We start from the raw sequence: 14,758 nt of genomic DNA on the forward strand, positions 1-14,758 counted from the left end.
AATGACTTGTGATTCTGAGTTGCTTGCCTAAATATATTGACTAACTTTCATGAAGAAAGCAAATAATTAAACCTTTCAGAGGGTAGCATACCACAGGAGTAAAATAGAAATCTGTGTACACTCATACACTTGGATTTTCCCTAAACATTACTGAGCCTGTGGCCAGCAAGTCTTTGAGTGATCTAGAAGAACAAAAACAACACCTCCCCCCCAACAAAAACGCAGACACGTCATCAGCTTAGATGCCATATGGCTTTTTGACTCAGCCATGATTCAGTTTAGTTGTTTTAGAGAACATCAAGTTCCTCCATAAAAGGAATTATGTGATGGCAGTCTCCTTTATTTTTACCTATGCTGTGAGCTGGAATACACATGGAGCTTTTTGGTAAGGTGTCTGACTCAACTTCAAATACAGAAGTGCTCAACGGGAGGCCACCTCTCATATGCAGTTTTCTCAAGTGGATGAAGTAGTCAGGAAAGAATTTGAGTCAGCAAATTAAAACAAATGAGGGTATGATTGTGACTCTCAGAACCCCGAGAAGGGCATTTTAGTTCTTTCATCCTTCTGGTCTTTTGTAGTGGTCACTGACTCAAGGGCTTGGTCAGGGATCTGTGAATGTGGATACTGAAGAGCAAAGGAACCCTGGGATTGTTATTCAGTTGAGCCAGGTTCTAAGTTAGGCCATAAAACTAAATAAGCTGTAACTAATGTGTGAGCGGTATTTCCCTATTGTTGCCACCGAGAAGTTAATGTGTACAACACCTAGAATAATGACTAGCTTATGATAAGAACAACTTAAACGTTAGCTACTGTCTCTGTCTGTCCTGGTCACCATTATCATGATCATGATCACCATAGAGAATAGAAATTATATCAAAAGACATTAAAGAAGACTTACATGATGAAATATCAATATATTATTGAAACAGCAACAACAAAGAACGTATTTTTCCCAGGTTGACCGGTGAACTTAGTGCCATTCAAAAATAACCTTTCAGTAAACATTTTGTTAGAAGTGCTACTCAGCTTCTGAGGACAAGCCTTTCCCAGAGGCTTTCAACAATGGGAGGTGTTTTCTGTCTACTGCATTTTGTAGCTCAAGAAGGGCTAGGTACTTGCCTTGATTGTCGCCGGTGGTGTCAGACTTCTCTCCATCATTCTTGTTCTTATCAGTCTCTCCATCTGACTCTTGTTTTTTTTTTTGTGTGTATACATACATATGATATATACATACATACATATATATGTGTGTATATTATATGGTGTCTGTGTATGTACTTGTAGGTGTTGTGTCCGTGGAGGCCAGAAGATGAGCTAGGGTTACATGCAGTTGTGAGCTGCCTATAGTGCACCCATCCTCTGTAAGACCAGCCAACACTGGTAACTATTGAGTTGTTCCTTCAGCCCTTTTGTTTGTTTTTGTGACATGATCTTGGTTGTGTAGTCCTTGCTGTCCTTTAGCTCAGCCCTTCTGCCTTAGCTCCTAAATGCTGGGATTACAGACTTGCGCCACCTTGCCTGGGTCCCTTCAACTTTTTGACCATGCTATGACAGTATACTTGTTGAATCAGTATTGCAATTTAAATATCTGTGGCCACCCCATTGTATTCTTGAAAAGTATAGTTTTAGCATACAGTAAACTGTGTATTGCTTTAATTGTCTTAAATCTTGGTCATTTCAGTGTTTGCATGGGCAATCCTTTCATTGCTCAACCGCATTCCCTTGACTGTCAGTGAACTCAACTCCCAAGTCTTCTCTCTTTCACATTGCCACGTGTTACACCTTATCTGGACCTTATTTTTAATCCAGCTCCTTTCTTCGTGATCAGTTTCAGTAGCCCCACTTCTGACTACTTGACTTGTCTTTTCTCTAGGACCCTACTCTAACCTGCCTATTGATTCTGTTTCCTATCTATCCCTCACTCTTTGTGCTTCATTGCCTTTCTAATTTCACATTTCTCTTTTTAGTTCTGTTTGGGTTCATTGATCTAAGCATTTCCTTACATCCATGGAATTAAATTCCACTTGTTTGTGTTGTCACCCGAATAACTGAATGAGGCTAGAGAAAAAACCAGTCATTTTAATAGTCTTTTTAAATTGATGATTGCCATGTATCAATGCTGATTGGCCTTCAGTTTTTGATAAGTCATAATTGTATGCATTTTTGGGGTACACTGTGATGTGTTGGTATCCATGTAATGTGAAATGATTAAAGTTTATTAACATAAACATCAACTCTCAGATCTATCCTCTTTTTTTTCTTGTTGGTTTTTGAGATGGGGTTTCTGTCTGCAGCTTTGGAGCTTTTCTGGAACTCACTCTAGACCATGCTGGCCTTGAATTTACAGAGATACACCTGCCTCTGCCTCCGGAGTGCTGAGATTAAGGGTGTGCACCACAACTGCCCAACCCTTCCTTTAAAAAAAAACAACTAAAACCTATTCTTTAAATATAGCAATATAACTTGCAAATTAAATGATTATAATAAAGTGATTTGATATAGTTTTAAACAAGAAAGAAAGAAAAAAATTCAGGTTACAAATCCCCACCCCTTATAATATTTTTTTTTAAATCACTTTTTCTTTTTTTTTTCTTTTTTTTTTTTTTTGGTTTTTCGAGACAGGGTTTCTCTGTAGCTTTGGTGCCCGTTCCGGAACTAGCTCTTGTAGACCCGGCTGGCCTCGAACTCCCAGAGATCCACCTGCCTCTGCCTCCCGAGTGCTGGGATTAAAGGCGTGCGCCACCACTGCCCGGCTTTTAAATCACTTTTTCTGAATGGGTCAATTCAATAAATGTATTCAGTGACTGAGTGTGTCTCGTTCCTGCTGCACTACTGGTCAGTGGAATTCTAAAGAAAGTGCAGCTTTCACAGTCACTGCTTCAGAGGACTAACACATGTCTTCTTTTACAGTGCAAAGGTGGTTCTTGCTACTTCAGTACATAGAAAGCTGAAGTCACATTATCTACCACAATTGTGTTAGAGTTGAAACTTTATATCTTTGTTCATGATGTTTTATTTTGGAGATAGGTTCTCACTCTGTAGCCCTGATTGACTTGGAATCCATGATGCAAACCAGGCTGGCTTCAAACTTTGATAGATCTGTCTCCCTCTGTGTGTTAACACTACTGGCTAATGTACTCCAGCCTTCTTCATACCTATTATTACCCTCTTTAGATCTGCTGCTAAACTTTTAGACTTCCCCAGTTTATACTGTTTGGATATCTACACATGTACATTTTAGGCTAGGATCTGTATATGAGAGAGAACATGTAGTTGTTCCTTTCTGAGTCACCTCATTTAATATTAAACTTATGAGGTCCATTAATTTTTTTTGAAAATTTCAGTTTTATTTTTTTTTATAGTCAGGTGTTTTTTTTTCTAACACAGTAAGTCGAGAATGTTAGTTATATATATATAATTGCAAACTCACCATTTTTTTTATCAGTTCAAGAATGAAGGGGGTGCCCTATTCTCAGAGGTAATACAATGCCCATCAGTGTGTACAGTGGATGGAGAAAGCTTTTATTTCATCTCCCTATTCCAAAAATAATATATTGTCCTCAGTTAGATACTATACTGGGTCCTAGCCAAAAGGCCAAGAAACAGTGATTTTTAAAGTTTATTTTATTTACCGATGAATAGTACTACAAATATGTACCATATTTTTCTTATCCTTTCCTTGGATGGGCTTTTATTATGAATAGAGCCACAGTAAACATGGATGTGTGTAGTAAGAGCTGTGGGCCTCTTCCCACAGCCCGGCTCCTGGCCGCCTGGCTAGCTTATACCCCGAAATAACAACACACAAATTGTATTCTTTTAAACACTGCTTGGCCCATTATATCTAGCCTCTTCTTGGCTAACTCTCGCACCTGGACTAGCCCATTTCTAATAATGTGTGTAGCACCCCAAGGTGTGCTTACCGGGAAGATTCTAGCCTATGTCCATCCTGGGTCAGAGCTTCATCGTGTCTGCCTGGGAGAGGGGAGCATGGCGTCTGAGCTCACTTCCTCTTTCTCCCAGCATTCTGTTCTGTTTACTCCACCCACCTAAAGGCTGGCCTATCAAATGGGCCAAGGCAGTTTCTTTATTAGCCAATGACCTTCCTCCATCAGATGTGCAAGTGTCATTGGGGGGGTATGACATTTTTCAGATTCATTGAGCTCAGGAATGGTGTAACTGGTCATATGGTAGTGCTGTCTTTTTGAGTAATGCCCAAACTTATTTTTGTATTGGCTATATTAATTTACACTCCCACAGCAGTGAATAATAGTTCTTTTTTCCCCATATCCACTCTCACGTTTGTCAGATTTCTTGATAATAGCCATTTTGACTGGAGTGAGTTATCTCAAAGTGCTTTTAATTTTCATTTTCCTGAAGAAGAGGGATGTTGAACCTCTTTAAGAATAGTTATTGGCTATTTGACTTTTTCTTTTGAAAAGTGTCTGTTATTTTATTAGCCTGATTGTTGATTGGCAGTTTTGTTTTCTTGGGATTTAATTTTTGTAGTTCTTTGTAAATTCTGAATGTTATCCCCTTCTGATGTTAGCTGATAAAAATGTTTTCCCATTCTGTGGGCTCTTTGTTTGCTTTGCCAATAGCTTTATTTATTTTTATTTATGTTATTGCTTTGTAGAAGCTTTTATTTATGGAATCCCATTTGTAAATTCTTGGGACTAGTTACTGTGCTATTGGGGATTGTTGTTCATTTGTTTGAGAACATTCTTGCTGAGCATTCATTCTGTTTTCCTCTTGTAGTTTCAGTGTTTTAGGTTTTTAAATAAGATATTTGATCCATTTCCAGTTGACTTTTGTATAGGGTAAAAGATATGATCATTTTTTTTTCTTCCACAGGTGGATATCCAGTTTTGTCAGTGCTGTTTGTTGAATAGCTAGTTTTTCCACTGCATGTTTTTGCCACCTTTGTGAAAATAAGGTGGATATTGCTTTTTTTTCTGTTTCTTTACAGGTCCCCTGTTCTGTTACTATAGCTCTGTAGTATAATTTGAGGTTGGGAATTGTAATATCTCCAGCTGTCTTCTTTCCTTAGATTGTTTTGGGGCTATTTTGGACTTTTATAGTTCCATAAAGATTATTGGATTGTTTTCTCTGATGGGTATTGCATTGAATAGATAGATTAATTTTGGTAGTATAGTAATTTTCTTCATGTTAATTCTACCCATGCAGGAACATGGAAGGTCTTTCCATGATCTGAGTACCTTTGGTTTTCTTTTTTAATGCTTTGAAGTTTTCATTGTGGAGGTCTTTCACTTTGGTTAGGTTTAACCAAACTAACCTTGGGTTGTCTGTCTGTCTATCATCTATCTTTTATTACCTATCATGTACAAGGTCTTGGGTCCCAGCACGGGAAAAACAATCAAAATCTGATTTCTGCCTACCTAGCTGGCCTTGCCATATCTTCGGTTTCTGTTCCTGTGATCAGTTCTTTCTTTCTTCATTTTTCTCTTTCTTTCTATTATTTACTTATTTTAGGTTAATGTACCAAGTGGGTTTCATAGACATTTTCATGCATATATATCCTTGTGCTTTGGTTCTTTTTTTTTTTTTAAAGATTTCTTTATTTTATGTATATGAGTGTTTTATCTGCATGTATGCCTTTATGCCAGAAGAGGGCATCAGATACCATTATAGATGGTTGTGAGCCACCATGTGGTTGATGGGAATTGAACTCAGGACCTCTGGAAGAGCAGCCAGTGCTCTTAACCACTGAGCTATCTCTCTAGCTCCCCACGGCCTTTTTTTGAGAAAAGATTTTTCTGTGTAGCAGCTCTTGCTGTCCTGGAACTCTGTATATCAGGCTGGCTTTCAGCTCACAGAGATCTGCCTGCCTCTGCCTCCCTAGTGCTGGGATTAAAGGTGTGTGCCACCATTGCCTGGCATTTTAGTAATGTTTTACATACATTATTTTTTATTCTTTTATGTTTATTTATTTCATGTATATGAGTGTTTTGCCTTTATATGTGAATGTGTACCATGTGTGCCTGATGCCATTGGAGGTCAGAAGAAGGTATCTGGTCTCCTGGAGCTTGTGAGCTTGTGGAGGTTGTGAGCCACCATGTAGATGCTGGGAATTGAACTCAGGCCCTCTGCAAGGGCAGCAGGTGTGCTCACTGCTGAGCCATGTCTCCAGACCCTTAAATACATTCTTTCTCTGCCTAAAACTGAAGAAATTTCCAAGGTTTGGTGGTTGTAGTCTCCTGTATGTTCTAAGTCTCCCTGAAACTGCTTTTTAGGTAAGTCTATGGATCGCAGTTGTCACAGAAAGTACACACCCCACTTTTGTAGTAGACCATCCCTCTCCTTCACCGCTTTCATACCAGCACTGTCCTGAGTTGTCTGGTACACAGACTCCTTTCCTCGTTCTTGTATCTGGTATAGAGCTGGCTTTCTGTCTCCGTGCTTTGTCCTTTCGTTTGTCATGATGCCCTTGAGCTGCATTTGCTCTGATGAGGAAGAACTGATTGTAATGAGGATGATAGGAAAGGGGAAAACATGGTTTTGTGGGGTCCGGAGAGGACTATGGTATGTTAGGAATCTTAGTAAGACAGGAGTTGCCAGGCCTGACCCACCACCTGTTTTATTATGGCCTATGAGTGAAGGGTGGTTTGTACATTTAAGTAGTTGCCATCTGAAAGTCATGGGAAATTTAAATTGTGATGTTACAGGGTCTTGCTCTGTAGGTCAGGATGGCCTTGAGCTTGACATCCTCGTTTCTCAGCTTCCCAGATGCTGGTGTTACAGTCCAATAAGCCACACGCTTGGCTATAATGAAGTTTTCTTTTTTAAAGATTTGTTTATCTTTTAATTAGGATTATGTTTGGGAGGATGTCTGTGTCCAAGAGTGCCAGTGCCAGAGTTGCAGGTGGTTGTATGCAGCCTGATGAGGTGCTGGGAAGACCTCCCGTCCTCTGCGAGAGCGGGAGTCATTTTTTAACTAGTAAGCTACCTCCAGCCCTGGCACAGTAGAGTTCTATTGAACTTAGCCGTGTTCATTTGTTTCAGTGGCATCTAAGGCTCTTTCTCTGATAAAGGGCAGGGTTGATAATTTGTTCTGGCCGTCAGAGCCTGAAACATTTGCTGAGATGCTCTTTACACACAACTTCTGTGACCCAGCAGAATGGATTGTTAGGGCTGCCAGGGACCACCTGGGCCTGGATGGGAGAGGAGAGCGTAGAATGCACAAAGAAGAGGCTTGGTTTTGGGAAAGGTGGAGTTCAGAATTTTGCTGTAGGCTCTTTGTGGCAGTTGATATATATATAATTTCTGCTTTTGATCAGCCAGACCAAATCAATAGGCAAAGTTTATGGTTTTATGTAACAGCCAGCAATTAGAAAAAAAATCTATGAGCTTTCAATTATTTTTCTTAGCAACAATGGTTAAAATACTCTAAATACATAAGCCAGTTATTTTTAATGCAGTGGTAGGTATTAGAATAATTCTTAAACAAGTGCGATAGTCTTAGTTGCAGTTACAATGTCTAGCAGTTAGTTTCCTTTTCAGTAGGAGGTCCACTGATAAATTAACTGTAAAATGTGTGTACATATGGTATATTAGGCTTGTCTAACCTGTGACATATAATCACAGGTAGTTTTCTTTAATTTTACTCAAACAGGACTTGCCAAGACCAACAAATGTGTTGAAACTTGAAGGAAATGAAATTCTACCTTTTGTGTAACTCAAAGGAATTTTTGTCTTCTACTACAGCATTTCATTTATACATTGTCTTCAGGGGATGCATTCCTATCTAATAGGAACGTCTAACGGCTGAAGTTTAATTGTCTCCATAAGCACTCTGCCTTCTGCCAATGAAGTAGCTAAGCTTCTTAAAGCCTTTGTGAATATTTTTGTTAGTTTGGTTAAAGTAGAACTGACAGCGATTATTATTAATACTGTTTGTCATATGGGGGCGACTGACTGATCTTTACCAGCTATTTCATTGTCGTTAATCATTACATATTTAGATGCATTACATTGTCCTGACTGTGAACACAGACTGTGCAGAACTGTAATGCCAAGTAGTTTTCTTTCAAGGCTGTGGAGAAGGGAGAGTAGTGGGGAGAGGTGAATGCTTTTACTGTTGTTGAGAAGAACATCTTTGTCCTCATCTAATAGATAGTATTCATGTTTGTATTATTTCAGGTAGGATTAATTGAATCCATAGCTATTTGCCATAAGACTCTGCAGGATTTTTTTGTCTCAGCTTTTGTAGAGGGAAACAAACATTTAAGGCATATTCTCCATCTTTGTGAAGTTTAAAATACAGTCAGTTTGAGCTATAGACTCTCCTTACAATTAATCTGTTGTAGTAACTAATGGGGAAGGAGAAATGAAATATGCTAAATAGGAATCACAAGACATCTGCCTACAGTAGAGCCACATCTTACAAGGTGACTGCTTTTCTAGTTTCTGCATCTAGAATAGTGGGAAGAAAAAGAATTAAGTTAATGTTTCTTAGGTACTGCCTCCATGTATACCGACTTCCCTGGATAACACGGTGCAGGCCTGGACCACTTTCCTTGTGCCAGATGTCCTTGTTGTTTAAGGTAGAAATTTGAAAATCTGTCAGTGGCGCAGTGGACTAGGAATACAAGAGCCAGCTTGTCTCTAGTTTGCAGGAGTACAGAGTTGAGGGCGTACAGATTGGAGTGGTTGATGAGTTTCACCAGGGATATGGTCTTAAAGAGATTTCTGAAAAAGGAGGTGTTTAGGCAGAGGGTGTAGCTCAGTGGTAGAATAGTTTCCTTAGAATAAGAACCACAGACCAAGTTCTTGAGGGCAAAGAACTGGGTGGGGACAGTGTGACAAGTGTATGTTGGTGGAAGGGCACAGAACGTTGGGAGTGCATGGCGCTTTCAGGAACCCATGGGTCTAGAACCTGGGGACAGCAAATAACAATGATCACTTTCCTGAATTATTTTTTTTCATTCTACAAACACAAGTTATTTTGTATCTGACATTTGTTCCATGTGAGCTTACTGTGAAGGAGCTATTTATGGTTATTTGGGTTTCAGGAATCTTTTGAAGGGTCTTCAATTCCATTTTATTTGTTGCTATTAAAGTATAATAAGGACCCAGTGCATCCATGACAAATGGATTTGTAAAACTGGGAATTATATTTGTAGGTTAGTTAATGAACTTAACTGTTCTATGCATTATAGAACATCATTATTCTTGAAAATAACTATCTTCTTCAGTCTGTCACCATAGTTTATTCCAAAACATGTGCTGCTTCAGTTGTCAGTTTTTAGTAAAGCAGGTGGTAAGAGGTCGAGGGATGCCTGGTCTTCCAGGAAGACTGTTCCTTGTGGACAGTGGCATCTGTGAAGGACCAGCTGAAAGAATTAAGACTGGCTCCATCATCACAGGTGTGAATCACACCTCTTAGCCACCTGAGGAGAACAGAGAAATTACTGTAGATTATTCCAGTTGTAGAACTGTTTTCTTACTATTTTTGCGCTACTAAAGTTTGAACCTAGAACTTTCAGGCTCGTCAAATGTGGTGCAGCAGCCCTTTATTTTTATTTGTAAGACCAAACAATAAATGTTGAAACTCTGCATCAGAACAGGTAATTAGGTTTAACTTTGTCGTGGAAATTTGTGATACTCTTGTCATCCTCCAATGCTTCATCCTCTTGAGTATTTTCTCCAGCATATTCTTAATCCTTAATGCTATCACGGGAGTGCTAGTAAATGTTCATTTTTAAAATTTTCCTGCCGGTATCGTCAGCAAAAATGTGTTACATAAATGATTGCTTGTTATAGTTGCCGAGGCAGGTGAATTTCACTTTTTTGTTTGGTCACTGAGTTGCTAAAACACTGGGTGCAAGTTTTATGACCTGTCCGTGGAGCTAGTGCTGACTGGAGGGATGAGGGTGCAGGCAGATGATTGTGTGTGTTTCTTAGTTTCTAATTAGTTAATCAGTACCCTGCCTCTTTCCTGAAACAAGTTTCAGGTACCTTAAAATTAAATAAATTTTAAAAAAGGTAAGGGAAGAGGGTAGAGTTGTAGGTCATTGGCAGTTGCTTAGCATGTGGGAGGTTCTGAGTTTTGCCTCCTGTTTATGTCTTAGAGATAAGTGAGGAAATTGGGGAGAAGAGAAAAGCAGATAAAGTGGAATTCAGACTGTTGTGAAACATGAGCTGTATATTTGCCTCTGGATTTATCAGAGATCCAGCCATAGGAAAACATAGAATTTCTGTGTCTATAAGACTGAAAGATACCACATAATACATAAGATGCCATGGTTGTGTCCCCTGGTCCTGGAAAGGAAGGACATTTATGGAATGTCTTTGATGATGTCCAGGCAGCACAAGGTTGTTATTAGTTTGGAGTTTCTGTGGTCTGGCTTAATCCTGTCATTCTACATTGAGGACAGAGGAGAGTTCTCAGAGATGGTCAGGACTGTCCCTAAGAGTTTCTTAAATATCTGACGTATCTAACTGCTAACGTGGCAGGTTTTCTTCAGTCTGTTTATTTATGTATCGAGACAGAGTTTTCCTGTGTAGCCCTGGCTGTCTTGGAACTTGCTCTGTAAACCAGGCTGACGTTGAACTCAGAGACCTACCTGCCTCTGCCTCCCAAATTCTGGGATTAAAGGCGTGTGTCACCCAGTTTTTCTTCTGTCTTTAAAAGCAGATTACTGTTTCTTTAGGGGATTTATGAAATGAGGAAATTGACTTTCATTTAGGTACCAGATTACACCAAAAAAAATTTTTTTCATCTTAAGAGCCCTGGAATGATAGTAGGCTATACTTATGCATGAGGGAAGCATGCCACGACTGAGGTGCTGAGAATGCAGCTGTAGGCCGTCTTTCTGCTGGACACTCATCCTCATGGGAGCTGGCACACTACAAACTTCTGTTCCTCTCTCCTACCCTCTCCCGTATAAAGTTTGGTGTGGTTGTTGCTGGCTTCATGGGATCTAAAGAGAAGAGTGACAGTGTTCTCTTGTCCTCTCCATAGTCCTTCTAGAATATTGTTTCCCATAACCCAGTGTAAGGCCCATAGTGGGTAGTGGCAGATCCATAAGCAAGAGACTTCATCTGTACTGGATTTGGATTGTCCTGGGGAATGCAAGTACTGGAACCAAAGAACTTTAATTGGAATTGTGGCTCTGGCATTCATTGGCCAGGTGATGTGGGCAAGCAACTCCTTCTCTTACATTGCCCATAGAATGGAGAGGACAGGGTTAAGACATTTCAGTGGTAGAGCGAGAGAACACATGTAAGGACGAACAGCAGTGCCCCACACGCCGTGGCTACACAGTCTGCACTGCAGCTCATAACTTCTGTTTCATAATGAAGGAGCTGGAATAGGCAAACGTAGATTCCCCTGCCTCTGGAGTAGGTAAAGCAGTGTTGGGGATGGGACATTTGGAAATCGGTCAGTATATCCCATGTACCCCCCCCATCCCGGTTATAACAACTCTCTTTTTCCAGGGAAACAGCACCCAGAACGATCTTCCAGAGAGTCCTGGATATCTTAAAGAAATCAACTCATGCTGTTGAGCTGGCCTGCAGGGATTCTTCCCAAGTGGAGCACCTGGCTTCCAGTCTTCAGCTAATCACTGAATGCTTCAGATGTCTTCGGAATGCGTGTATAGAGTGTTCTGTGAATCAGAACTCTATCAGGTAGTGACACTCATCCCCCCGAGTGCTTTTTATATGTTGGCTAACATTTTGGCTTTGTAGCATTACCTGTTGTTTTTACAAAACTGACCTTTACCTCTACAGGAAAACATCCTTTATTTCTTGTATTCTCTTGTTTAACCAGAGGGATTATTCAGCTTTCCTGTTCGTAATTTGTAACTTAAAATATTTGATACTTCATATGACAGTGATTTGAGTTTGGCATTGGTTCCCTATCTCTTGGTTTGGCTTGCCCAAGTTCACATGTAGTTTTTGGCCTTCTTTTAACTGTAAATGTTTCAGTTAGCCTGTATTTACATTGAGCAGGAATATTTCATAAGTTCCTGAAATTATCTGTTTTAAGACTCCAAGCTTGGAGCCCTTTCCGTCTGTCTTAGGCTGTGTCTGTTTTTGAGAAGTGTTAAGTACTGATCAGAGGATGCTCTCTGTTGCTCTTTGTGTTGTACAGCTTTTACACCTAGAACCCAGCTTCTTTCCCTTGCTTTTTGTTCCTTTTTTTTTTTTTTGGATAGGGTTTCTCAGAGACAGGGTTTGTCTGTCTTGAACTTACTCTATACCAGGCTGGTGTCCAACTCAGAGATCCATCTGCTTCTGCCTTCCAAGTGCTAGAATTAAAGGTGTGCACTGCTGTGCCTGGCTTTCCCTCTTACCTTTATAGAATCAACTACTATTAATTTTTTTTAAAGAATATTTTACTTGAAATGAAGTTGGAAGTCACAAGCAGGATGTTCACCTTTCTTTCCTGGATTTGCATCTAGACAGGGCCTCAAGGCCTCTCTATCACTGTTGTGATGGGTTAAGTTGAGCTGGTCCAGAAGACATTTGATTCCCTTGGCTGCTTAGACAGTCTTATACCTGAGGCTTTGATATGATTAATGAGATTTTTAAGATGAAAGGAAAGGAGGAAAAGGTGGTGTTGTTTTAATGTCAATGCTAAAGCAAATCTGCCATCTCTTTATAGAAAATGGATAGAAATGGCAATAATCTTGCTAATAATAGTTAATACTTTGATTTTTTAAATAATTAAATTTTAAAACATTTTTAATGATTTTTTTTTTTTATTTTTGTGTCTGTGTATCTGCCACATATATATTATAGGTGCTCATGGAGTCCAGATGGGGGAGTGGGATCCTCTGGAGTTGAACTTGGATCTTATAGAAGAGCCGCAAGTGCTCTTAACTGCTGATCCATCTCTCCAGCCCAATACCAGTATTTTAAAATATAATGTTATGTTCTGGAAACATTGGCCAGAATGCCAGTTTCTTTTGTACTTTCCCAGGTGGGAAAGTCCAGGGCAGGGACTTGAAGCTGAGGGTTCCACGGTAGGATTCCCTCAGTTTTAGTAATTCACAGAACTCAAGAAAAGTTTCTGGTCATTATAAAAGGTATGTGCTAGGAACATCCAGGTAGAAGAATATGCACAGGACAAGGTATAGGGTGGGGGGTGATGTTTCTGTGTCCTCCCTGGTATGCCTGGTATCCTGGCAGTTTGATGTACTCATCAACCTTCAGGTGGCCCCAGACTCCAATGTTATTTTTTTTAATGGAGTTTTCATTATATAGACATGGTTAATTTAAATCATTGCTTTTGGGTATTAAATTCAGTTTTTATCTTGCTTGCCTCTTTGAGACTGAAAGTTGGGTCTTCTGGCAGCAAGGACACCATTCTGAAGCTGTGTCTGAGTTGCTTTTAGAGCATAAACTCAGATGTGATCAGAAGGTGTTCCTATCATTCAGGGAAGTATAAGGGTTTTAGGAACACCACACCAGGTGCTCAGGACAAAGACCAACCACAGATTGCATCATTACTGTGTCTCTTGCCAATATAAGGTCACTTAAAAACAAATAAACTGATAAGGAGTTTAGGTTCTTTTGCTATCCTAGTTCACCCATTGATCTTAAACATTCACATTATTCATGTTCAAAATACGTTTTTGTGCTATCCTAAGGTCTCCCACATTCTAAACCCATTATAGTGTCAGCTCATGTTCAGAATGCCTTCTAGGCCTCATTAGCTAGAAGTCCCACATCTAATCCTCTGGATTATCTAAGTTACATATGAAACTGTATAGTGATCCATCTTGGGACAAAGTTCCTCTTTATCTGGGACCCGTAACACTAGAAAATAAGTGTCTTTTCTCAAATACAGTAGGCAGAAGATCACAGTACACTGGCAGTTTGAGGTATTTCTTTTTTCTTTCCTTTCCTCACAGCTGTAGGATGTTGTCCAAGGACTCTTGGCACTACATAGCAGAGATCCCCATTCCTGTAGTCTCTAATAACATGTTCTCATTTCCTTCCAAACGTTGCCAGCTGTGCCTTCATGTGTGTGTTTCTACCAGAAGTCTGTCTAAGGCACTGTGATTTTTGTCCACGTGTCTTAGGGTTCTTTTAGCCTTTGCCCGCTGACCAGAGTCTCTTCCCTTTTCAGGGATTTGTACAGCAGCCCCCACCAATGCTTTGTCAGAGATCTGTGTCACTTTGCTTTTGTTACAGTGACATACTACCAAAATCTTAAATACAATACATTTATTATCTTATGAATTGGGAGTTCGACAGTCCATAAGGGGTTGGCATAGATAGTACTTCTTTCTAGAGGCTTCTGTGACAGAATCAGTTTCTTTGCCTTGCCAGCTTTCAGTTCTACCATTTTTCTTGGCATATGGCCTCCTTTCTCTTAGTTCCAACTTTCTTGTGTTCTTTCTGTAATGAGCCTAGTGATATATTGGATTCCATTTAACTCAGGACAATCCTTCCATCTCAAGATTACTGATTTGGTCTTGTCTGAAAAGTTCTCTTTACTAGATACGGTAATAATTAGATATGCACATCTCTGGAAGCTGTTATTCTGCCTGCTGTAGGAACTGTTGATCAATAGTCTCAGCATATACATTAAATTAGCATTTGAAATTCAGTATTAGAGAAAAGCATGTATTTAATTTAATTTTGTCTTAAAATTTAATACAGGAACCTGGATACAATTGGCGTTGCTGTTGATTTGGTTCTTCTGTTTCGTGAACTTCGAGTGGAACAAGACTCTTTACTAACAGGTAATGTGCAGTATAATTAATGGATTATTACCTTAAA

General features: G+C 39.6%; 1 protein-coding gene and 1 pseudogene across 2 annotated transcripts in view; one reads left to right on the forward strand and one right to left on the reverse strand.

Annotated features, from left to right (window-relative positions):
• Nucleotides 1–14,758, forward strand: part of Atxn10 (ataxin 10) — a 149,923-nt gene that overhangs the window by 12,183 nt on the left and 122,982 nt on the right. For both annotated transcript variants that reach the window (XR_012909597.1, XM_075960243.1), the window contains exons 2-3: nt 11,462–11,653; nt 14,639–14,721. Coding sequence is in view for 1 of the 2 variants with exons in the window: in XM_075960243.1 (XP_075816358.1) it covers nt 11,462–11,653; nt 14,639–14,721 (275 nt within the window). In the remaining variant the exon portion in view is untranslated. The remainder of the gene's footprint in view (nt 1–11,461; nt 11,654–14,638; nt 14,722–14,758) is intronic.
• LOC142845347 (U2 spliceosomal RNA) lies at nt 3,458–3,608 on the reverse strand (annotated as a pseudogene).

This window comes from Microtus pennsylvanicus, chromosome 2 (assembly GCF_037038515.1).
Source record: "Microtus pennsylvanicus isolate mMicPen1 chromosome 2, mMicPen1.hap1, whole genome shotgun sequence".
NCBI classification, from domain to species: domain Eukaryota; kingdom Metazoa; phylum Chordata; class Mammalia; order Rodentia; family Cricetidae; genus Microtus; species Microtus pennsylvanicus.